General features: G+C 34.8%; 1 protein-coding gene across 16 annotated transcripts in view; it reads left to right on the top strand.

Moving 5' to 3' along the window:
- The window catches only part of LOC126883907 (ribosome-binding protein 1-like), a 189862-nt gene that overhangs the window by 114517 nt on the left and 50244 nt on the right, over positions 1-25101 (top strand). For all 16 annotated transcript variants that reach the window (XR_007697749.1, XR_007697748.1, XM_050649612.1 and 13 more), the window contains 4 exons: positions 11791-11921; positions 17117-17476; positions 20828-20959; positions 21011-21214. Coding sequence is in view for 14 of the 16 variants with exons in the window: in XM_050649612.1 (XP_050505569.1) it covers positions 11791-11921; positions 17117-17476; positions 20828-20959; positions 21011-21214 (827 nt within the window). In the remaining 2 variants the exon portion in view is untranslated. The remainder of the gene's footprint in view (positions 1-11790; positions 11922-17116; positions 17477-20827; positions 20960-21010; positions 21215-25101) is intronic.

The following is a 25101-nucleotide window of genomic DNA, read 5'->3' as shown; positions in this document are numbered from 1 at the left end:
GCGCTGATGCGAACCTGTTGCAAAGCGAGTTGAAGCTAGGGATATTCAACACTATCCTAGCTCTGACTCTCTTTGCAGCAGGTTCGCGTCAGCGCGCTCGAGCGTAGGGAAAAATTTTCAACAGCTATTCCCATTCTTTTTTGTAAATTACTCCGCGATTCAAAAACGTATTTCGGTGTGTGTCACTTTGGGATTTGACAGGCAAAAATAAATTGAAAATAAACAGTTGACACAACTTTAAACGCGTTTTTCTCAAAACTGCTTCTTTCAAAGCCGGTAGACATTGTAGATAAAAAAACTACACTGCGGTGCAAAAAAATCGATCCACTAAAAAATTTGGTCATTTTTGATGTTTTGAATTTCCTAAACCTGTTGTCCGATTTAAGTGATTTTTTACCACTTTATAGCTTTATCCATTGACAATATCGATGTAATAATATTGTTGCTAGACAGTTAAACTGTCATTGTATGCCGGGTGTACGAATCAAACTATGTTTTTTTCTCAAAGTTCGCATCACCCTGTGGACTATTCTAGCATTTATAAAATACTGAAATTAAAACCCGACTATAGCCTCAGGTTTTCTTAACATTTTGTCTTTTGATTCATTCGCTTATGTTGAATAATAAAAAAGTTAGGTACTTTAACAACTAGCCATGTTCGTCATCAGTACAGGGTGTTGCTAAATAAGTGGGACAAACTTTAAGGGGTAATTTTACATGAGAAAATGATGACAATTTGCTTTATAATCATATGTCCGCAAACGCTTCGTTTCCGAGATACGGGATGTTTAATTTTTTTTTTACAAACTGACGATTTATTTATTGCTTTAAAACCAGTTGAGATATGCAGATCAAATTCGGTGAGTTTTAAAACATAGTTATTGCACATTTTTTGACATACAATTAAGAATTTTATATTCACTCAATGCGTACGGGTAATATTATTGGTCATAATACCCGTTTGCGCGCCACTGGTGAATATTAAATTCTTAATTGTATGTCAAAAAATGTGCAATAACTACGTCTTAAAACCCACCAAAGGACCAGGCAACACTCCTTATGGAAAAGTGGTCCCGGTCAAATTTGATGAAAGTTTGGTCAATGATACTTCTTGATGTGTAGATTAAAAAAGTCCATGGCACCTGGGTCTGAATAACTACTATTCTCGAGTTATAGCCTTCTGAAATTGTTGGATTCGAGTGCACGGTTTACGTTAAGTGCACTAATTTACGGCCAAGTGAACGAAAATATTTATTATTAGAAGAAGAGAAACTCATGTTCTTCATACATACTTACGTGTTGTTTATGAATTCGTGGTCAAAAATAGTTGGATCGTAAGATCGTATTTTAGTCTTCAGAAAACCTCCGAAAAGTCTTCAGAAAACTAAAGAAGTGCGGTATAAAAGGTGCTGCTAGATCGATATAAGCATTATCATGTTTTCATGAATGCTTCTTAGTTATGGAATACCAGCAAAACTACAGTTCCGCCTTATCTTTAGAAAACTACTGAGCAGTGGCGGATCTAGGGGGGATGGGGGTAATTCCACTCGTAACATGTTCCAGAATAATTAAAGAAAAAATTGTTGAAACATAAAAAAATACATTAGTTGACATAAAACTTGTCCCGGATATCAGATATAAGACAGGTAGAGAACATGGACTTGATTTCAATACAAAAAAAAACAAAGTAAATGGTAGTTTGTAAATGTTAAATATTAATTACAATTGTCTATGGAAAAATCGAGTTTAAATCATCTTCGACTATTCGTATGTTAACATTTTGCTGATTTCGGTTAGATGCATCATACGTCGTGTTAACTAACGACCTATTAGGATACTTAACATTGAGTTGATGTCTTGCAAAGCCTAAAAACCATAACACACTAGTGATATGAGCACAAGTACCTACAGTTCTCGCACCAGATTGACAGGTACAGTAGTACCCGTTAATCGGTTCTTCTACAGGCTCATCTTCATTATCTTCATCAATCGTATAGGAAATGAATACTTGGTGTTTTGTAGCTTGCCGAAACCTAGAAAATATTCGAACTCTTATGAATCCCGGTTTATCCATATTCTCATCAATTTGAAACTCTTCTAATACAATGTTTTGTACAGTGGAACCTCGATTATCCGTCTCTCTATTAACCGTCACCTCTGTTAACCGTCAGGGTCCATACATAAGTTATATTGTATACATAAGTAAAAATTTAGTCATCAATTCATTTTGTTTGAGCATTACGATAAGCCAAACGAAATTCGTTGAAATGTACATGTGCAGTTATGCCCCCACCGCATTTTTTTATCTTAATAATTTTTGTTCTTATCCAGGGCTCTGGATTAAATTTCAATTTAAATAGGTAATGATAAATGACACCGTGCTTTTAGAGTTCTATTTTTTTAATCGCAAGCCGAAAATAAAAACGCAATTATTAGTCAATATCTGTCTGTCACCATAATTCACTGTGTCACCATAATACTATGATTTTTTTTAATGTTCTGTTAACCGTCTTTTCGATTATCCGTCATACCCTTGGTTCGGTGCCCTGACGGATAATCGAGGTTCCACTGTATTTAAAAGGTTATCATCATTGGCTGTCGAACCCCTGGTGGACCTCGGTCTGTTCGAGAATCAGCTTCCATTCCATTCTATCCTCCGCCTTTGTTTTCCAATTTCGTACTCTTAACACCCGTATCTCATCTTCTCTGGTCCTTAAATCGTACTCTGGGCCATGGGCGCCCATACCCATGGGCAGGGGGGCCGTGGCCCCCCTGGCTTTTCGGGTGCTTTGAATTATATATGGTTATTCAAAGTATACAAAATATAATGTGCAACATCTTCACGTTTGCCACCCCCCTAAAAATTTTTATATGGGCGCCCGTGCTCTGGGCTTACGTCATTTCGTCACACTATCCGCTCTTTGGTTATAATTGTGTTTTGATGGCTCCATCTCGTTCATTTTCATTAAATAAAGTTATTTCATTAATTCTGGAACATGTTACCGGTGGAATTACCCCTATCCCCCCTAGATCCGCCACTGTTCAGTAGTTTTCTAAAGATAAAGCCGAACTGCAGTTTTAATGGTATTGCATAACTGAGAAGCATTCATGAAAACATGATAATGGTTATATCGATCTAGCAGCACATTTTATACCGCACTTCTTTAGTTTTCTGAAGACTTTTCGGAGGTTTTCTAGACTAAAATACGATTCAACTATTTTTGACCACAAATTCATATACAACACGCAAGTATGTACGACGAACATGAGTTTCTCTTCTTCTAATAATAAATATTTTCGTTCACTTGACCGTAAATTAGTGCACTTAACGTAAACCGACCACCCGAATCCAATAACTTCAGAAGGCTGTAACTCGAGAATAGTAGTTATTCAGACCCAGGTGCCATGGACTTTTTAAATCTACACATCAAGAAGTATCATTGACCAAACTTTCATCAAATTTGACCGGGACCACTTTTCCATAAGGAGTGTTGCCTGGTCCTTTGATTTGTACATCTCAACTGGTTTTAAAGCAATAAGTAAATCATCAGTTTGTAAAAAAAATTGAACATCCCGTATCTCGGAAACGAAGCGTTTGCGGACATATGATTATAAAGCAAATTGTCATTATTTTCTCATGTACAATAACCCCTTAACGTTTTGCGCAAATAATTTAGAAACACCCTGTACTGATGACGAACATGGCCAGTTGTTAAAGTATCTAACTTTTTTATTATTCAACATAAGCGAATGAATCGAAAAAAAATGTTAAGAAAACCTGAGGCTATAGTTGGGTTTTAATTTCAGTATTTTATAAATGCCAGAATAGTCCACAGGGTGATGCGAACCTTGAGAAAAAAACACAGTTTGATTCGTACACCCGATATACAATGATAGTTTGACTGTCTAGCAACAATATTATTACAGAGATATTGTCAATGAATAAGGCTGTAACGTGGTAAAAAATCACTTAAATCGGACAACAGGTTTAGGAAATTCGAAACATAAAAAGTGACCAAATATTTAAGGATCGATTTTTTTGCACCGCAGTGTAGTTACCGATCTACTTGAAATTTTGTATATATTTTGAGATATATCTTGAGGTAACGCGGTCGAGATATTTTTTGTTTTATACTTATTTTTTGTTTAACAATAAGAAATATGTTGATTTTCACCCCTTTTTGCAAAAAATTCGTTGTTTTGATTTCCGAGTGATACCAAAAAGTCACCGTTACATAGAAAAACTCATAAGCTAATAAATTGTTTTTTGAACTTTTTGTTTACATTGATTTAATGATGAATTCTGGTGCCCACCGCAAAATCCATTGTTTTTTGAGGCGCCTTTAAGAATTTGCCACCGTTGGCATATTTTTTAATGTTTTCTTGAATTGTTTTGTATACTCTATGAATTGTACTGAATATGCCTATTTAATTTAAAAATAAAATAATGCTACCATACTTTCAAATAGATTCACAAAAATATCCTTGAAAAGTTGATTTCAACCCCTAAGGCCCCACTGAAGGATAGGTATGACAAGATTTTGATAGGCAACCAATGCAAGTAATATTTGTGTATGTATGAAATTTAATAAAAAAATGTTTCATCCGGAAAGCCAATGGGTGAAGGTCGACCTATATTCGGATCCGTACTATAAATATAATTTATTTCTTTAAGAACACCTTTCTTATCGCCGTAATCATTTTGTAATCGATTAGACTTACCGCAAACTTAAATTATTGTGTAAGGACGCAAAATTATTCCTTCGATAACGGCGGAAGTGCAGCATTCGTTCATTGACGTACTTTAGTGTTATCTACTGTTCATATTGTTCTGATTACCGAATCTCGTTATTTGCAGAAGATAAACTTAACCACAAAAGTTTTGCACTACCATAAATTATGCTCATTTTCAAAGTTAATTTTCTTGTGAACGGATGAACGGATTCTGTCTATAAGCGAGACTCCTACAGCCTCTGCCGCTTCTCGCATTTCGACCGCCATCGTTTTCTGTCCGTCCATTTGTCTTCTTTGATGGCTCTATCTCTCATTATGTGCCGCACATTTTCTTCACAAGTAACTGAAGGTCTTCCCCTTCTTTCCTCTTTGTTGTGGTATGTAATTTAAAGCTTTCTTTGACCATCTGTCTTCATTCATTCGTTTCACGTGGCCATACCACACTAGTTGTCTCGTTTGAATTCTATCTACACTGGAACATACAGTATTTGTCCTCCTTCTAATATATTCATTCATAATGTGATCTTTTTTGGATGTACCACACGAGCTCTGCTTCTGCTTCATAAGTCATAATAGTCACTACCAAGGTTCGATAAATTATAATAATATCTTTAGACCATGGTAGAGAGCTTAGAATGTTTACCGCTTTTTTCCGTGCTGCGTTCTGTTTTCGATGTATTTTTTGGTAGTACCTTCTTTAGATATAGATCCGAGATATTTATATTATTTACATGTTTTTGTGGTTCTAATTTCTATCTTTGGATCTTCTTCATCATCCCCTATTTTAGGATACTCTTTGAAGTCTTTGAGATATTCATATTGACGCCAATTTTTCATATTATTATTTCTTTAGTTTCCTTGGAAGACTACCTGTTCATCTGCGAAAAACAAAGTTGTTAGACATTTTCCACCACCTATGTCTATTCCCATTCCGGATACTTGTTTTTTCCATTGCTCTAGCGATGATTGAATATATACTTTAAATTAGGTCGGAGATAGACAACATCCTTGTTTCAGCCCCATTTTATTTGGATGTTTTTGTGTAAAGTTAAAATCTTTGGAGTTACAGAGCAATAATTGAAAAAAAAACGATTTCGGAGCGCTAATTTGTTTATGAAAAAAAAGCACACTACCTGCTTACTTTGCATACCTACATATGTTATTAATATATTTATGCAATCATAAGATTCGATTCCAGCAATAAAATTGCTGGAAAATAACTTTTCCCAAAAATGAGCTATTTTCCGATAATCTGCCTAGACTAGGAGTACATATTTCATATTCGGTTCATTTTTAAAATTACTTTCACGGATATACGTTTTAGGTAAGTGTAGAATGTAATATATTGTTTTAAAACATGTATGTTTTATTTAAAAAAATGTTCAAGGGAATAATAATTAGCTAAATATTAGGTAAATATATAATTTCTCTCACGGCATTTTTTCAGTGCCCAATTTGTTTCTAATACTTACACTAACTAGATAGCGAAAAAATTGTCTGTTGGTGATTATTTTTCAAATAAAATCAACAAAGTGAATCATCCAAATTTATTCATATATTCACAAAGGGTTAGAGGTTTCCAAAGTCGTGTTCCCCTTGAGATACGCAGTTTACCGCGTACAATTTATTAAAAAAAGAATTTGTGTGTACTTTGTACGTACGTAAGAAGTTATACTTCTATTATAATATGATTTCAACGAAATAAAATACTTTGTACTTCAATACAGTTTATTTTTATTTTATTTAAATATTAAACTAATTTTAATACTTACCACTTTCCAAAAATTAAAAAAAAAGACAGCAATTGTCCGCCTTTGAACCCGGGACCTCTCGATCTGTAGACGAATGCTCTACCAGTGACACCACGAGCGCATTGTTTATACTGTTTCTCGGACATTATGACAAATCACGGTAACAAATAGACGAAGTGAAGTATAAATAGAAACGTTTTAATAATACGTATTATCTTACTCCCGAGGAAGCCAAATCCAAAGACACAAAAATTATAATAAATATATTTACTAAAAACACTAATATATTCTTTCAACACATTTTTTGGACTGATACAAACATAACTTAAAAGAATTAGCAGAGAATATCTTTGGATTCAGCAACGAACTCCATACTGTCTGTGTGCGCATGCGCGCATAAAGTTGTGCTCTTAGACACATAGCTCCCCTACTATTGTGGATCTAAGGTCTTTTTAGCATGTCTGGTTTTTCCATTTCGATACATTGTATTCGTGAAATCCTATCCCGTGATATCTCACGCGTCACGATCGGACCAATAGGAGCGAAGATACGTCATTGTGGCCTTTGTGTGTGCAGCCATATTTGGTCATATGAGGCCAACAAGGCCTCATACATACTATGATAGCTGTTGTGCCCCACAACAAAAAGCTTCAAAAATTACCAGAATGGACCTTGGTGATTTTCCATTTTAATTTCCACAAGAGATGCAGTATACGCCACGACTGAAAGAAGGCTCTGAGAAGAACCATATTAGGGATTATGTACACCCATTCATACCTCGCTATACCCCATGTTGTCATTCTCGCGCAAACGCAATCTTGATGCACACTCTTCAGGCCGCATCTAAGAAATATCCTAACATTTTAAAGGGAATTATTGAAAGAGGTGGCTAGAAACCTGAATAAGTGTTTAACGTAGACAAAACAGGACTTTATTGGAAGCGAACGCCTAATCGCACGTACATTTCAAAAACCGAAACAAGGCTTTGCTAATTTTGGATAATGCACCAGGGCATCTTACTAATTTATCCGAACTATCTGAAGATGTCAGGATTGAGTACCTTTCGAAAAATACAACCGCTCTGATCCAACCAATGGATTAAGGTGTAATAGCCACTTTTAAGGCGTATCCGACAACTTATAAGGGAAACCGATGGTAAATCTTCAATTCAAGCATTTTGGACAGATTACAACATTAAGGATGTTGATATCATCAGTGAATCATGGAAGCAATTACAATTAACAAAATTAAGCCAGGCCCATCCTTACCAGCGAAAAATGATGACGACATTGATTTGCAGGTTAACATTCCTTTGCCGTCTTCAGATTAAAGCCATTTAAAGAAAATGTGTATTAGACAAGGCGAAAACGGCGGGTTCTTTTGGTAGGGGAGCAAAGTATGCTAAATGTGCAGTCACTCGAGCGCTTTGGGGACCTATTGGGTTGTAAACAGTAGGTCCTAAAACCAAAAAAAGTTAAGTAAAGTTTTCCATTTTAGTGGGCGCTTGCCATTTTTTAATTTAATTTTCCATTTCCAACAATCGTTTTTTCCGATTATAGCGACATCTATCCATAATTCGAAAAAATGTTTCGAATAAAAGTTACTTATTTTTACGTAAGGAATCCAAATCTGCAATAAAAAGTGAGGGTTCCTATTTAAGATTTTAAAGTAACCCCCCACCCCACATCCATGGGGGGTCGTGTTTGGTGCCTTTCGACAGATTTTTCAAAAATATTGAATAAGTGTATTTTACAGTTTTTCGATCTGATGTTCATTTCGCGAAATATCACGGGATTCGTATTTAAAATATTAAATTTACCCCCCACCCCTCTCCGTGAGAAGTCGTGTTTGGTATCATTCGATAGATTTTTAAAAAATATTGAGCATATATTTTTTAGTTTTTCGATCTGTCATTCCGGCCCACTCGTTTGCATGTACTTAACCTACCTTATCTTAATCTGACAATTTCGAGTTTTTTTAAGGGTAGATTTTTTTTTTCGGGCCCCCCTTAACGAACTCCCCTGTGATAAGAGCCAATATATAGTAGAGGTACATCTGCAGGGTACCAGGTTTCTCACCATATGCTAATCTGACGCGCTCGAGTGACTGCAAAAATCCCCGCTTGGGCTCCCCTACCATTTAGAGAAAATATTCCCATGAGATTTTTTTGCATAATCACATTCGTGAGACATTCCAGAATAAGATTCCAAGAAGTCGCCCACACGAAAAGTGGTCCAAATTTTTTTTAATCAATTTGCAAAAATCAATATTTTTTAGGGTTTTTGGACTATTCTGGATAAAAAAGGTCTCTTATAATTTTTCTCTAAAGTGGATCGTTTTCGAGGTAAAAGCATTTTAAAATTGAAAAAAACAAAAATTGTCGATTTTCAAGGCTTAATAACTCGGTTAAAAATTATTACTATGAAAGTCAGAAACTGACTAAATCAAAGTTTAAAGCCCCCCTAAAAGATCCTGAAGAAATTTTTGTCATTATTTGATTACTAAGCTGTTTATTTTTAAGTAAAAATAATGAGCGCCGTGCACGTATTAGGCGGCCGTCCATGATGAGTGCGAAAGAGATGCCATTCAGGCAGTCCAATGGCGCATCTCACTCGCACTCACATTTACAGCCGCGTCAATACGATCTTACCGCTCATTATTAATCAATAAAAATAACAGCTTAGTAATAAATTAATGACACAAATTTTTTTAGGATCATGAAGGGGGCTTTAAATTTGATTTAATCACTTTCTGACATTCATAATAATAATCTTTAACCGAGTTATTAAGTCTTAAAAATGGCCATTTTCGCGTTTTTTAAATTTTAAATTGCTTAGAACACGATCAACTTTAGAGAAAAATTACAAGAGACCTTTTCTGTACGGAATGGTCCGAAAAATCTAAAAAAATTGTTCGGGCCGAAAATATTGATTTTTGCAATTTGATTAAAAAAAGTATTAAAAAAAAATTAGACCACTTTTCGCATGGGCGACTTCTTGAACCTTATTTTAGGGTGTCTCACGAATGTGCTTATGCAATAAAATCTCATGGGAATATTTTTTCCAACGAATCCGCCGTTTTCGCCTTGTCTATATACATATAGGTAATAGACACATATTTTACGTATCGTGAAGTTGTTCCATTTTTGTTTGTAGATTATTGTTGGATTTTTGAATCTCTTATTATTTTATATACCAATGTATGTGCTTGTTATGTATGTATTTTTGATTTAAATAAAATAAAAAGATAAAATACATTTTTAACGATACACCATGTCACATATTTAACAAACTTGGAACCGATCCCATTAAATTTCTATGAATTTGTATTAGAATAATTGATTCGTTATACGGCATTTCGCTTTGTGGCCATGTTTCGTGGAACGTATCTAGGCCGTAAAGCGAGGTATGGGTGTATTATAAACTGTCCTACGTCAGGCTGCGCTATCCGAGCGGTTAAAGAGATTAACTTGTAACCTGTAGCGCGCTGATCTTACAGGTTCGAATCCTATGCGCACCGTAATCTTGTTTGTTTATACAGTCGAACCCGCTTATTGGAATAGCCTTCGTGCCAGGCAAAAATATTCTTATAACCGGGATATTCTAATAACCGATCATTGGTGGCTAGTCGAAATAAGTGTACCGAATATACGTAATAATGGTATTTACATACTATGCCAATATGTAGTTTTACACACTATGCCAATTTATATTTATGTACCTATATGGATTTAGGTCTTTTGATGTCAATTATACAGTAGTGTAACTATTATACTACTTATCTATGTATTAAATACCAAATTACATTATATATTATGTATGTGAATGAATACAGTAATTAATATGAAAAGTAATTGAAATATTTGCAATATGTAGATATGTAAATATTTTCGTATTAAAATGCAAATAACAAAATTACTTATTTTTTTTTTGAGAAATCATCGGTAATTATAGCTTTATTGTTGTTAATCCTTGTGGTCATCTTTAATACATTGGTTGAATCGAAGTTGTATTGGCGGCAAGAAATAAATTGTTACATTATTCAATCTCACGTCGCGTCGGGTTAAAGTAAGATCTTTTCTTTTCGAATTTAACAAAGCCATGATACACTTCTTGCAAACAAGTAGGTACTCTTTGGGTGAATTCTAAATAAACTGCTTCCAACAATTTATAACAGTGTTGTAACAGTAAAAAGTGTTTGGTAATATGTATGTATAATAGAACTTTGTAGACAAATAAAAATTACTTTATGACCCATGACTTTGTCGGCTAAAGATCGAATTGGTACTCGTACCAAAGTAATAAATATTTATTTCCACCTACCTCTACCGAAAGTATACTTTTCCGGACCTGATTGTAGGGAGCAAAGTTGTACTTTTCCTCCCTAGGTAGGAAAATATTTTTCCTCCCTAGGGAGGAAAAGTAAAAGTGACGTCATGGTATTTCATTCATGAAATATAACTTATTGACGCCCTGTACAATATCTATTTTCTATTACGTAAGTATCTATACATTTTAACGTTTATTTAAAAACACTGTATTTTGCAGAATGGTAAAAAACAGTAAATTGTTATTCTGATTTAACAATGTTTACATTAATAATTTGACTTATATTTGACAGTTGACAGTTATATTGTACGTACTTGTTAGTTTTAGTTCTAATAAATTTTGTTGGTTAGTTACATAAATAAATTAAGTAAAAATGAAAAAATTACTTGTTTTTTGAGGAAGGTGGAAAAACCATATGTATAACACGGGAGTAAAGTGCCTTTTCCTCCCTTGAATGATTACTGCCCTCCGCTACGCGTCGGGCAGTAAACTTCATTCTCGGGAGGAAAATTAGCACTTTCCTCCCTTGTTATACAAATAGCTATTACCTACTTATTAAGAAACCCTAATAATATAAACCAGCACTACAGGTGTTATACAGGCCCTTGACGACAGACCATAATACCGAACATAATTTAAATTTTTAGTAAATTGTACAAAAAATTTATTGGATGATCTAAAAAATATTCTATTAAGAGGTATTGTTTAATTAGAATATATTCCAACCAATAAACGGATAAATTTATTAAGGAGTAAATGAAAACGTTTCGGGACCTCGAATTTATATTCCATAAACCGGGATATTCCTATAACAGGGATTCTAATAAGCGGGTTTGACTGTATTTTCATGCAACATTGATTTGTTTTTATTTTTATATAAAATACTGTTATTCGAGCTACTTATTTCGATTTATAAATGAAAGCTGATATATTATCTTTTCCTATTATTAATTTTTCATTTTCTTCCTTTACTGCAGCTGCAGAACGAGACGGACTAATTAACTCGGTGCGTAAAGCTGAATTGTCTAAGACTGAGATACAATATCTTATTGATCTATTACTAAACAAGCAGCTTGAGGCTCCTGCAGTTATCGATGATTGGAGTGAGGTAAAGTATTAATAAAACTAATTAAAAATTACAGCTTGTTTCATTTCCGTTCAGAGGTCATCCATCATCCCCATACGTACGGTTATGTCTCTACAGACGTCTTCAGTGGGGCTACATGAACACTTCTGAATCGAAATGAAACCAAGCAGAACTATGAAAATAGTTCGGACGCTCGGTAGCGACATCTATTAAAGAGAAATGAGAAGTCCCAGATCTTAACAATAAATCTGAAAATTCTCTTGGAACCTTCTTCTTCTTAAAGTTCCCACTCCTATCGGAGGTTGGATATCATAATGGCTATCGTCACTTTGTTGGCTGCTGCTCTGAACAGTTGTAATGAACTACAGTTAAACCATTCTCTAAGGTTTCTCAGCCAGGAGTTGCGTCTTCTTCCTATGCTTCTTCCTTGGATCCTTCCTTGCATAATAATTCTCAGCAACTCGTATTTTTCTCCTCTGGTAATGTGACCCAAGTATTCCAGTTTTCTAGTTTTTATACTCTTCATAATTTCTAACTCCTTATTTAAACGTCGTAGCACTTCAACATTGGTAATCCTTTGAACCCACTGAATTTTCAATATTCTTCTGTAACACCACATTTCGAACGCTTCTATTCTTCTTATGTGTTGTCTCTTCAATGTCCAAGCTTCCATTCCGTATAGCAATATAGAAAATATGTAGCATCTTAGAGCCCTCAATCTGAGAGGCAACTGAAGGTCTTTGTTTGTAAGCAGTGTCTTCATTTCTATAAATGCTTGCCTTGCAGTTTCAATTCGGACTTTAATTTCTTTGCTTTGGTCATTTTTGTCATCGACCCAGGTTTGCTTTATCATTAACCTTTCATTTCCATGTTCTTCTTGTTTAGTTTTAGTCCGTATCGAATGCAATAATCGTTAATTCGATTTAGCAATTCTTGTAGCGATTCCAGGGTGTCTGCAATATAACGGTGTTATCAGCGAATCTTATGTTATTTACTATTCTTCCGTTTATAGAGATTCCATCACATAGCTCCGCTATCGCTTCCTGAAATATGGCTTCACTGTATAGGTTAAACAGTAGCGGCGACAGAACACAACCCTGTCTTACCCCTCTCTTTATATCAATATTCTCGGATTCTTGTTGTTCTATCTTTATATTGGCCTTTTGATCCCAATACAGATTTATGATAATTCGTAAATCTCGTCTGTCTATATCTCTGTTTTTCAATAATTCTATTAGTTTTTCATGTCGGACCCTGTTGAACGCTTTTTCGAAGTCGATGAAACAGGAATAAATATCCAGGTTCATATCTATGCATCTTTGAGAGAGGACATTAAACGCAAACAATGCCTCTCTTGTTCCAAGTCCTTTGCGGAACCCAAATTGGGTATCATCCATATCATATTCTATCTTTCTGTATAATCTTCCATGAATCACATTTAGAAATATTTTGATATTAGTCCTATAGTCCGAACAATCTTTGGCATATATTGTTTTTGGTATTGTTACAAAGGTGGACACCAACCATTCCTGAGGGATTTTTCCGGTTTTATATACTTCATTAAACTGATCCAGTAGTACAGGTAGAGATTCATCGTCTAGACATTTCAGTAATTCCGCAGGTATTTCGTCTGGACCTACAGTTTTTCCGTTTTTTGCGTTTCGTATTGCTTGTTCGATTTCCTCCATTATGATCTCTGGTCCCGTTTCGCTGTCGATTTCTTCCGGTTCTTGTCTATTATCCTCAAACATATCTGTTATGTATGTCTTCCACTTTTTTAATTTCTCCGTGACTTCTATAATAATTTTTCCATTTATGTCTTTAAGAAGCCCATCTTTCTTTTTTCGCTGTGTATTTGTGATTTCCTTTATTTTCTTGTGCATGTCAAAGCTATCATACTTTTTAGAATATTCTTCTATTTCACTACATTGATTTGCCAGCCAGGTGGATTTGGCCTCTTTTATTTTCTTTCCTATTAATCTTTGTATTTCCTTGTATTTTGCCTTACTCCTGCCTTTATGTTTCCTTCTTTCCTCCATTAGCTCTAGGATTTCTGAAGTCATCCATCTCTGTTTTTTTTTTATTATTTTTGTGGGTAATATCTTCTTTCCTGCCTCTACTAACGTTTCTTGTATCATGTTCCATTTGTCATTAACATCTGTTGTTTTTATCACGTCTTGTTTGATTTTCTTTAAGGTAATTGGAACCACTTTCTGGTAACATCCCCAATCTCATGTCTTTTACAATGTATAAGGCAAGGAGACGACGAATAAAGAAGACGAAAGGGACTCTACAATATGCAGTTACATTCCGTCTATTAGTCTAGAAAAAAATCCAAGGAAAGTTGATTCCATAGACCTACTCAAAATATGAGTAAAATGAGGAAATAAAAAACAGCTTGTTTCATTTCGGTTCAGGGGTGATCCACTATCCCCATACGTACGTTTCTGTCTCTCCAGAGGTCTTCACTGGGTCAACATGAACATCTCTGAATCGAAACGAATCGAAGCTGCATTGTAAAAGTAATTCTGCTTATCGGACCTTCTAGCGGTAGCGACATCTATCAGAGAGAAATGAAAAGTCCCAGATCTAAACAATAAATCTAAAAATTCTCTTGGAGCCACTTTCTGGTAACATCCTTAATCTATGCCTTTTACAATGTATAAGGCAAGGAGACGACGAATAAAGTATTTTGTTTATAATTTATAATAATAATTTATACAGGGTGTCCCGAAAAGATTGGCCATAAATTATACTACAGATTCTGGGGTCAAAAATAGGTTGATTAAACCTCACTTACCTATATACAACATTGCAGACAAAAAAAGTTACAGCCCCTTGAAGTTACAAAATGAAAATTGATTTTTTTCATATATCGAAAACTCTTAGAGATTTTTTATTGAAAATGGACATGTAACAGACTTATGGCAGCAACATCTTAAAAAAAGTTAAAGTAAAATTTGTGCATCCCATAAAAATTTTATGGGGGTTTTGTTCCCTTAACCCCCCTCCCCCGAAACTTTTGTGTACGTTCCAATTAAATTATTATTGTGGCACCATCAGTTAAACACACTATCTTTAAAACTTTTTTGCTTCTTAGTACTTTTTCGATAAGCCAGTGTTTATCGAGATATTTTGAATATTTCGTCCCTGCCATTTCCAACTATCCAATGTGAAAAGTGGTACTTTTCAGGAGAGCAAAATAACTCTTTTTTAGAGACTCCAAAATCAGCGCATTGATAAATGGAAAATTTTTTAAATTTTTTGTATGTAATGTTTAATCCTTGTTAGATTGATAACAAATTGATCTGCTTTCCAAAATCATTTTTTCTTTCCAAAAAATCACATTCGTTACTTTGCTTTTTGTATTAATCAAAGATTTGTTTCATTGCGATGTTTCAAAGTAGCGAATGTATAATAGCGAATAACTGTATAATCAAATAATGAAAATCCGTTAAAATGAAATCATAAACTGCCTCACAAGAATTTCTTGGAAGTGATACTGAAACAAAATTCGCACTAATTGTAAACACGTGCATTTTATTCTTCTCAGCAGTTTAGCATTTTCGACAGTTTACAGATTATAATTGAATAACTGTTGAATAAATTACAACACAAACTAACGAATGTGACACATTCGACATTTAGCGTTGTAAAGGTATATTTAATTTACCTTTAGTTATATTTATACAAAACAAAATATCGAATATAACCATTTTCGTCAGTTTGCAGTTAACCAAATGAAAAAATGTTCATATTCGACGGTTTAAACAGCATATTTCCCGCGCTCCTAATCAAGCTACAATAACGAGAATTTGTCACAAGATGTATCACGTATAATGCGAGGGCAAGGTATCGAATCTGAAAAACCCGATTTTTCACATTCGATAGTTGGAAATGGTAGGGACGATTTGTCGAATCCACCACATATTTGTATATGGTTAAATACGATTATAGGGACTTGTTAATAATCTGAAAATTTATTTATAATTTACATTATTAGGTATATTTTGGAGAAGAAGCCACATCTCGATAAACGGTGACTTAATAAAAAAAAGACTAGGAGGCAAAAAAGTTTTAAAAACACTGTGTTTAACTAATGGTAGTACAATAATAGTTTAATTGGAACGTACCCAAACATTTGGGGGGTTTAAAGGAACAAAACCCCCATAAAATTTTTATGTAAACATATTAAAAAAGAAGCCGCATCTCGATAAAAACTGGCTTATCGAAAAAATACTAAGAGGCAAAAAAGTTTTAAAAACGTGTTAAACTAATGGTATCACAATAATGAATTAATTGGAACGTACACAAAAGTTTGGGGGTTTAAGGGAACAAAACCCCCATAAAATTTTTATGGGGTGGACAAATTTCGCTATAATTTTGTTTTAAGATGTTCCTGCCATAAGAATGCCACATGTCCATTTTCAATAAAAAATCTCTTAATAGTTTTCGATATTATATTGAAAAAAATCGATTTTCATTTTGTAACTTCAGAGGGCTGTACCTTTTTTTATGAGCACATTGGTACTAAGGTAAGTTATGTTCAATCGAACTATTTTTGACCCCAGAATGTGTAGTATAATTTATGACCAATCTTTTCGGGACAACCTGTATAATAATTACACAATTTATCTTTAAGGCAGAGATTAAAGATGTTATTACCAGAAAGTGGTTCCAAGAGAATTTTCAGATTTATTGTTTAGGTGTGGTACTTCTCATTTCTCTGTAAAAGATACCTACCACTAGATTTCTCTACCACTAGAGCGTCCCATACGCAGAATTATTTTTACAATTCTGCTTAAATATGCAGCTTGGTTTCATTTCGATTCAGAGGTGTTCATCTACCCCCACTGAAGACATCTGGAGAGACAGAACCGTACATAATATGGGGATGGTGGATCACCTTTAAACTGAAATGAAACAAGCTGTTTTGTAATGTTTCATTTTACTCATAATTTGAGTACACGGAATCAAATTTCGTTGTAATTTTTTCCTAGATGAATAGACGGAATGTGTCTGCATATTGTAGAGTCCCTTTCGTCTTCTTTATTCGTCGTCTCCTTGGCTTATAAATTGTAAAAGGCAAAGATTAAGGATGTTAATTGAATCCAGAAAGTGGTTCCAAGAGAATTTTCAGGTTTATTGTTTAGATCTGAATTTTTCTATAAATAAAACGATTGTCCGTTTCCACTTAAAAATTCTGTTATTAATAGGGTAAATCCGATCCAGTTCAAAAGCTGAAAAGACAACTCGCCGAGAAAGAAAAAGCCCTCGTCGACGAACAACAGGCACTTGTCGGCGCTCAGGCCAAGTTGAGAGAGATAAGAAGCGAACAACAGGCAGAAAAATCACAACTTCAACAGAAACTGCGCTTATTGGAGGAATCGATGCAAAACAAACAGATAGAAATCCAAGCGGCCGCCAATCGGTATCAAGTCGCGGCTCAGAAGATGCAGCAAATTCAAAATGAACTCAGCGCCGAGATGATGAAGACACGCAAACTGATGGACGACAACAATGCCTTGCAGATGCAAGTCCAGCAATATGAAGTTAGCATTCCGCAAGTGCAGGAGGTATGTACAACCTTAAATTTGAAGACATTTTTTTACAGAGTAGATCATTGATATTATAAATCTTTGTTATTCTCTACCACATACTCTTTCATGAATATAACGTCCCCTATCAGTTTCTCTGTGTTCAAAATAGCGCCGGAGGCCTCCTTTTAACGCAGATTTGTGCTTGGGAACAGTTAAAAGGTCACATGATATTAGTTTAGGTAAATTAGGCGGATGATGTAACACTAGAAGGCTAGTCTAAGCTGAAAACGTAGATAGAGAATATATCGTGCGTTCCCTTGCCTTTATACGTATATTATTTATACCTGTATTTTTTCTTATCTCTAACTAATTTTTCCAGCAATTTCAAGGCAGTATAATTAATTAAATAGTTTTACTTTCAGAACGTGGAAAGTTTTTATTTATAATGCATTCGTATTAAATGTTGTACATTTTATTTTTAATTGTTTATGTATTTACTTATAATTGTCATAAACATACATCTTTCCTTGTCTAAAATACTCCCTATAAGTTTTCCACTGTACAAAATAGCGCTGGGTGCCTTCTAGTATTAGATTCGTTGTGCTTGTTGTTTTTTTCAACCTGTAGCTTCAAGGTTTTGAAATTGAAATCAATAATAATTATCACATTATACAGGGTGTTTGGTAAAGAATGGGCCATAGCTTAACCTCAGGTTCCTGAGGTTAAAATAGGCCGATTTAAGCTAACCTACCTTAGTACAAAGTTTGTAATAACCGACATACAGGGTGTCAAAGTTAAACTTTTTTTTTTTATTTATTATTGAATATTTCCTGACTGGCATGAGATATCAACGCGAAATTTGGTATGTGGGGTTTTTTTGGGACGAGAAAACTAAATTCCCTACCAAAAATTATGTGTTGCCCAGAGGGCGCCACATACGGCTTTCAGCACTCATTTAATACGTTCAATTTTTTTTTATCCGTCACTCCGTATAATTTTGACATTAAAATTGTTATTCCCCTATTAGTTTTACTTAAAAAAGGTATACCTCTTTCATCTCCCTAAACTTAACCGTTTTCGAGATAAACGCATTTTAAATCTGCGGTGCAACATAATTTTTAGCATAATATCATTGTAGTTATACCAGAAAAATAACTTAAAACTCAAAATTATCCAAAAATGTATCGCAAATTTCTTCAAATGGAATTTGCGATGCAATTACATAAATTTGAGAATTGGCACAATTATTATGGTTTTAAGTTATTTTTCGGGTGTAACTAAAATGATATTATGCTAAAATGATGTATCGCAGATTTAAAATGCGTTTATCTCGAAAACGGTTGAGTTTAGGGAGATGAAAGAAGTATACCTTTTTTAAGTAAAACTAATAGGAGAATAAACATTTTAATGTCAAAATTATACAGAGTGAGGGATAAAAAAAATTGAACGTAATAAATGAGTGCTGAAAGGCGTATGTGGCGCCCTCTGGCAATACATAATTTTTGATAGGGAATTTAGTTTTCTCGACCCAATAAACCCCAACATACCAAATTTCATGTTGTTATCTCATACCTGTCAGGAAATATTCAATAATAAATAAAAAAAAAGTTTAACTTTGACACCCTGTATCTCGGTTATTATAAACTTTGTATTTTACTACTCAGGAACCTGAGGTTAAGCTATGGCCAATTCTTTACCAAACACCCTGTATAGTGCTGTGTCCCTACTATCTATTTAAGCACTCAAGTCGTTTTTTTTTTAAATTCCACGAAGTACGGTAATAATCATAACGTGGGCAAAACCCGTGACAAACTTAGAAAAAGAAGAAGTGGTAGTAATAAAGGAGGATCAAAATTCATGCCACTAGTGAGGCCACCAGCTAAGATAATAGAAACATATCCTGGATTTGAAGGTTTGACAAGAGTCGTAACACTTCAAATGGCAAACGGAAAAATAACTACAATCCTATACACAAGTTAATACCAGTTGTAAGAGAACCCAACTCGGGAACTACTACTACTAGCAGTTAATATGTGGAAACATTTAATTTGTTATACTAATAGTATTGTCTAGTATTTCTGAAACCGTCAGATGCAGACTCTACACATCGGCAGACGCGTCCGCGGACGGCATCTGCGTATGCATCCGCAGATGTGTATATGGGGTAATTTGATTGTCTGTTAGAAAAAGTAATGACATACAAATATCTGGGAACCTGGGCCGATGACAAAAATGACCAAAGCAAAGAAATTATAGTCTGAATTGAAACTGCAAGGCAAGCATTTATAAAAATGAAGACACTGCTTACAAACAAAGACCTTCAGTTGCCTCTCAGATTGAGGGCTCTAAGATGCTACATATTTTCTACATTTCTTTACGGAATGGAAGCTTGGACATTGAAGAGACACCACATAAGAAGCGTTCGAAATGTGGTGTTACAGAAGAATATTGAAAATTCAGTGGGTTCAATGGTTCAAAGGATTACCAATGTTGAAGTGCTACGACGTTTAAATAAGGAGAAATTATGAAGAGTATAAAAACTAGAAAACTGGAATACTTGGGTCACATTACCAGAGGAGAAAAATACGAGTTGTTAAGAATTATTATGCAAGGAACGATCCAAGGAAGAAGAAGCATAGGAAGAAGACGCATCTCCTGGCTGAGGAACCTTAATGGTGTAACTGTAGTTCATTACAACTGTGCAGAGCAGCAGCCAACAAAGTGACCATAGCCATTATGATATCCAACCTCCGATAGGAGAGGGAACTTTAAGAAGAAGAAGATCGTCTGTTATCACGTCGGCGCCGGCGGGCGCATCTGCGAAATATCCGATTGTTGTCGGTTTTCCTAGCACAGATCAAAGAGTTTCGGTGCGAACACCCAATGCCTCTCCACACATCTGACCTCTGACCTCTACGACGCATTAGTTTTCGCAGTGAATTCAAAGTAAATATTGCGTTAGAATTAACACAGACTGAACAATTTACAGATGTGTACCTACAGATGTATGATCAGCTCGTGATGATACATCGGCAGATACATCCGCAGACGCGTCTGCCGATGTGTAGAGGAGGCATTATGTATATAAAATTGATGCTCCATCCCTGGATTATATTCAGATCATGTAAGCGATGTATACGTAAATCGAGGGTTTTAGAATGAAAGCGCGTCTAGAAAAACAACGAATTTTAGACGGTGGACGGATGATAGGGTCAGTGGTACAAGGTCTGGAAGATTTGTGTAATAAGTAGAACATTAGAATTAGCACAAACTATCAAATATAGTCACAAACTATAAATATTGACAAATAGAAGTTGTCAACAAACTGCTGCAAAAATAAATCACTGGTGGAATAATTGCACATTGCCTTAATTTATATTGTTTCAGAGTGAAGGTATTATAATGAAATTGAGGACTGAATTAAACGACGCCGCAAATTCCAATCAACAACTTCAACAACTCGCCGTGGACAAAGATCATCAAAACCAAAACTTGCTGATGCAGATTGCCACATTGAAAGTATGTTTTTTCAACAAATAAATAAACACGTATTAACCAATTTCCTTTCAGGATTCGATGCACGACGCCCAAAAGAAATTGGAAATTTATATACGCAAGGAAAACGACTGGACGAGAGAGATGTCAAGTTTGAACACTTCGCAGCAGAAGCAATTCGAAGAGCAACGAAACCTGGAACATACAGTTTCTCAACTTAACGGGCTGTTGCATAACGCCAACAGTGAAAAAGCGGAAGCAACTAAGATAATAGCACAGGTAAGGTTTTATTGTATATCATTATCATCAACCCGTACGCATCCACTACTGGACACAGGTCTTCCTCAGCTCTTTCCATCTGTCTCTGTTATGTGCAACTTGCATCCAGTTACCGATAACATGCTTCAGATCGTCTATCCATCGGTTGTCTGACAATCTGGCTACGCATTTTTTTTGACAGCGTCTGTTGTTTTTGTTCTATGACGTATTTCTTGGTTTGGGATTCGCTATCTCAGGGAGACACCTAACATCTGGCGCTCCATAGCCCTCTGAGTTATGCGAATCTTGTTCACTACCTTTTTTGTGAGCGTTAATATTTACGCTCCATAAGTGAGTACAGGCAACACATACTTGTCAAAGATTTTCCTTTTCAGACATATGGGTAAGTCCGATTTAAATACATAGTTCAGTTTACCAAACCCTGCCCAGGGTAATCCTATGAGACGTGGAAGCTCGCACGTCTGGTTATCTCTTCCCAACCGAATTTCATGTCCCGAGTACTTACAACGGCGTAACCAGGATGATCCTAAGGGGGGTTACAACTTCAAACTGGCTTGATTTTTCAGCAAATTATAATGGTGTTAAGCGTGTAGAGTTCAAAGTACATCCTAATGGGGGAGGGGATTATAACTCCCAAACCCCCCTGGTTACGCCCATGAGTACTTATAAGATGCAGTCTGATCTATGTATATCCAATCCATCAACAACAATATTACGATTTAGCACCAGATTAGTCATTATTTGCGTCTTGTTCATATTAATCTTTAGTCCCACCTCTAAGGAAGCCTGATATAGTTTGTTCAACATTATTATTTTATATGGTTGTATATGTATATGTACGGGGATTATTCAATTGAAACGCATCTTACATCTTTGATCCAGAAAAAATTATACAAATAATAATTACCACTGTACACTATACTAGGCTGTTTAATGTGTTTAACCTTTTCAGTCACTGTGTCCTCAATTGACGACACAAAAATTTTTTAACTTCGTTTGTAAATATTACAGGATATTATGGTATAATTAGCAACAGTGTAGTTATTGTAACATCCAATCTTAATAATTAGATTTACGACCCGTAATACAATCTGTTAAATTCCAGTTGAACTAGTAAGCAGTTTCTCTGTTTACATTCACAACGGTTTATGAAAGCTATCGACGCCACTCAAATTATTATATTTGGACATCTTGGATATTAGTGCACCCTATGTAACGCACAGCTGAATCTTATGTTTGTGCGTCACAGTGTTGCCATGCCATTTCTTTCATAATTTCAATCAATGTTAAATGTACCTACAAGAATAATAGAACAAGAACGTTTACTTCTCCGTCATTATACTAGGTAGAATGTCAAATGAGGTGTCAAATGAAAGCTTATAATCCAAGGATAGTACTAAAGGTGAGAAATTAGGCCTAGATTGTCTGTCCCTCAAAAAATAAGCGTTATATTGGGGATTTCTAATGTCGACATTTACCCGTTGTCCTAGGTGAGCGACGGAAAACGACGCGACGCGATGCGATGCGTTGCGATGCGATGCGACCAGTAATTCACGCGACGTGTGGCTTATGTAGCGTCGCATCGCGTCGCTTTCCATCACTCAAACCAGGACAAAGGTGACGATGTCAATTCATTCCTAATCTTAAGTATGGGGAAGTATACGGCAGTTTTGCTGGAAAATTCATATTAAATACTTAGCTTTAAAAAATTCAATAAACGAAGAAGAAAGACAACAAATATCATATATTTAGAGCGAAATAAATTTGGAGAGTCTCATCATTCATATTCGAAATTAATAAATAATCCACGTCGGTTTAAAATCTATTGTGGCTTATTACCATGCACTTTCGATTATATTATTGCAGCTGTTAAACCCAGTACATATTCAACTGTCAATAAGTAATTTTCAAAAACCAATTTCTATTGAGAAGACGCTGTTACTGGCTTTAAAGTATGTTAATGAAAAAACACTGGTACTATACATATTAGTTTTTATTTATTTAATAAACTATTGAGTAGCATAATTTGAATTGAAAAAAGCAACTTGCACTTGACACTGCAAGCTTGACACTGACACTGCGTCGTGTCTCGTCGCGAACAATCGCGAACAAAACAAATTCGCACTTCGTCGCGTCTTGTCGTAGACTGATTAACCCGAAAACGTAGGCCACACACAAATGCAACCATTACTTGATATTTTCGCGTCGCGTCGCGTCGTGTCGCGTTGTCGCGTTTGTCGCTCACCTAGGACAACGGGTAAAAGTTGCACTATTTTTTTCTATAAAACATTTTGATCTAAAACTTACCAGAAAACTTCTTTGTACTGTCTACTTTCAAATAAACGTGATTAAGAAGCTAAATTTTAAACTTCGTCACACAACTTTTGCGATTAAACTTTGCAATGCACAAATCCGCACCTTTTTCTTTGAAAAATTCATAACCTTTATCATGATAAGAATAAAAACTTGAAGCAGGTACCTTTGTCTTCAGAAATGTTAGAGCTATATACTGTAAAAATTTCAGAAAAAAATATTAAAATGGAACAGAGTTGTAGCGAGGTAAACGCAAAAAACGTGATTTCATTTTTTTTTTATTTTTAGGTTAAAATTGCGATTTTGACAATGTTCCCCCACATAAAATTCAAAATAAACCTCATTTTCGTTTTCAGCACCCTCGAAAATATAAAGTATGAATAAAATTAGCCATTCACCCCTCCGTGGTCAGTATCTCGAAAACTAAGCGCTTTTTTGAGGGTGTCCCGCTCGTGTATAATATCACAAAAAATTGTAACGTGATAGTATGAAAAAATAGAGGATACGGCAACGGTGTTAAAAGTGATGGTCGGATCCAATGCCAAAATCTACACAGACATATTAGAGTGCACTAATACCCAAGATGTCCTATTTTTTACCCTTCTAAAACTGAGATAAATTGTATTTTTTTTTTCAAATATTAGAAGCTTCTAGGTGCAAATAATAAAATTAAATAGTAAGTACACTTCAAAATTTACATAATATGTCAGATTATTTTTTTGAAATTATATGTCGTCAATTGACGACAACGTGACTCTACGACTTGAGTAATACACATTTTCACGGTTATTTTTAGATCTAAAAATTAGTCAAATAAAGAGATTTAGGCCTCTTTCCTATGAGGAATTGGTGGCGATTTTTGACGAGATGTCTGATGTAGAATATTTAAGAGATGACAATGAACAGGAGAAAAATGAAAGCGATATGGATGGGAATATTTTTGTTTCTCCTTTTCTTTATTTTTATTTTCACTTCCCATTTTAGATATTCTTGGACAAAACAATGTAGACAATATAATAAGTAAAGAACATAGTGCAGAAATTGCTGACGAGCGTAATGACGTAACCACACGTAATTGTACAATCAGCAGATACATTTACTTTTCTGAAAATGCTAATTTAAAAAATAAAATAAATAAAATAAAATGGTTTTTACAATTTTATAAACCCTAATTTTGTTTAATATATATATTTTTATCCTACCATTTATGTAGTTGTAAAATTATATGTAATATGTAATACTTCATTAGTTTGTGACCAGTTAGTCACAATGTCGTCAATTGACGACATCAAAAATGGGCACTATTTTAATAAAAAAATGCTAATATTCCTACCAAATGACATTAAGAATACCATAAGTGGGTAGAAATTAGTAACAAAATATTTTTCATTACACAAAAAAAGCTTGACCGAAAGGGTTAATAAGTTTTGCGGTTCGATAAGAGAGGGCGTTGGCCCTCCATTCCAAGGCCGCGTGAAATGGGTAAACCTAGTTTTACACTTAGCCAGTTTTCGTTTTGGGCGTATCTGTTGTGATCATAGCGAGCTTTCTATTTTCCTCTAAAGTCATCTTCA

The sequence above is a fragment of the Diabrotica virgifera genome, chromosome 4 (genome assembly GCF_917563875.1).
Source record: "Diabrotica virgifera virgifera chromosome 4, PGI_DIABVI_V3a".
NCBI classification, from domain to species: Eukaryota; Metazoa; Arthropoda; class Insecta; order Coleoptera; family Chrysomelidae; genus Diabrotica; species Diabrotica virgifera.
This window is presented reverse-complemented; position numbering and strand designations above follow the sequence as displayed.